This window comes from Propithecus coquereli, unplaced genomic scaffold (assembly GCF_000956105.1).
Source record: "Propithecus coquereli isolate 6110/MARCELLA unplaced genomic scaffold, Pcoq_1.0 Scaffold32, whole genome shotgun sequence".
In the NCBI taxonomy this organism is placed as follows: Eukaryota; Metazoa; Chordata; class Mammalia; order Primates; family Indriidae; genus Propithecus; species Propithecus coquereli.
In genome coordinates, this window is record NW_012148841.1 from 6,399,219 (window position 1) to 6,400,983 (window position 1,765).

Here is a 1,765-nt window from a genome sequence, read left to right on the forward strand (position 1 = left end):
CAGCAGCTTTGTTTCTCCTTATTTAAAATTTTCTGGCAAATGCTTGTAGAGAAGCTGGATATATACATCTACCAAGAAGTAAGTAAGAATAGACTATATTTCTGGGCTGTGATAATAAAGGCAACTGTTAAATGAATTGTTCTTTGTTTCAGATAATTCTTGCTAATCACTTCAATGAAGGAGGAGCAGCCCAGTTGCAGTTTGATATGACCCGCAATCTTTTCCCTTTGTTTTCTCACTATTGCAAGAGACCAGAAAATTATTTTAAACAGTAAGCTCAATATTTAATAATTAATCTTGATGTATAGAATTGTTAGAGTAGGTTGACTCCTTTTTAACAACTTTAGGGTTACAGTAGTGTTTGGTGGAATAAGATCAATTGAAATTTTAAAACATTCATTGTGCATCTATTGCATATTCAGAGTGCAATGGGGAAACCAAAATAATATATAAGATGCAACCCGTGACCTGAAAAAGTTTACCAGAACTGGATATTAATTACATGTTAGGCTTTATTTTCTATTAATGGCATTTGGTTTAATGCTCTATTTGCTTATCACGGGGAATAAATAGAAAACGAAAGCAAGTGCACTTGTGCTATACTCAGTAAATATAAGAAATTAAAAATATGGTTAGTACCTAACACTAGACCAGGCCCGAAAGAAATTTGTTTTCTTATACATTTGATAATAATTTTGACTCTAAGTATAATTATAAATATATGTAAGAATACTTAGAAATATTTTCAGAATTTGTTGATTTAAAATTTAAATTATGCATGGGGTTTGTGAGGTTATAAAGTATTCTTTTTAAACTTATAAAATGACAGCTTGTGTTTGCTTATTTCAAATGACTATTTCTGTTTTGTAAATTTGCTAGTATTCTACATTTTGCTGCTTTCATTTTATCCCTTCATTTTTTCTTTTCTCATATTCTAATCCACCTAAAGTCATAGCTGCCTTTAATAGAGTGTTAATATCAAGTATTGTATTTAGGGAAATAATGAATTCATATTGAAAACAATGATCCTATTACCTTATAATAATCTAACAAAATATAAACTCTGTGTATATGTGTAGTCCTAACACGTTAAAAAAACTAAATAATAAATCCATAGTTTTTATAGAGAACATGTGGACCAGGAGTGCAGGGAAGCTGTTTAGTTTCCAAAAATGAAATTGTTATAAGATAATATGGATGATATTGATAATGGAGATCTCATTGCCTCCATTTGTTTCCTAAACAGTGTAAAAGAAGCCTGTATTGTTTTGAATTTGAATATTGGTTCTGCACTACTCCTGAAAGATGTATTGCAATCAGCTTCAGGACAAATTCCTACCACAGCAGCATTAAATGAAGTTGGAATTTACAAACTTGCTCAACAAGATGTTGAGATTCTACTTAATTTGAGGACAAACTGGCCTAACACTGGGAAATAACATGTCTTTCAGAAAAAGGATTTTGTTTTTGTTTTTAAGACTGAGGGAGCTAATTAGATTTCAAGCTATATGATGAAGTTCTGAATTAATGAAACTGGAAAGTTGAAAACTTTTTGGAATCATTTATTATCTTCGATTTATGATGTTACTAAAATGAGGAGAATATTTCCTGAGTCCTCCTGTTCCTAAGAAAACAAAAACAGAAAATTCAGAAACCATGAAAACTCAGAGTAATTCCATGTACAAATATAAATGCTGAATGTGTCTGTTGAAGAAAATACAAGAGCAGAGATAATAAATTATAACCATCTTTCAATTTCCTGTGC

At 30.5% G+C, this 1,765-nt stretch overlaps 1 protein-coding gene across 1 annotated transcript in view; it reads left to right on the forward strand.

Annotated features, from left to right (window-relative positions):
• RINT1 (RAD50 interactor 1) overlaps nt 1–1,765 on the forward strand; it is a 27,256-nt gene extending 25,491 nt beyond the window's left edge. Inside the window, exons 13-15 of the mRNA XM_012650367.1 lie at nt 4–78; nt 153–271; nt 1,247–1,765. Coding sequence (XP_012505821.1) covers nt 4–78; nt 153–271; nt 1,247–1,439 — 387 coding nt within the window. The 3' untranslated portion in view covers nt 1,440–1,765. The remainder of the gene's footprint in view (nt 1–3; nt 79–152; nt 272–1,246) is intronic.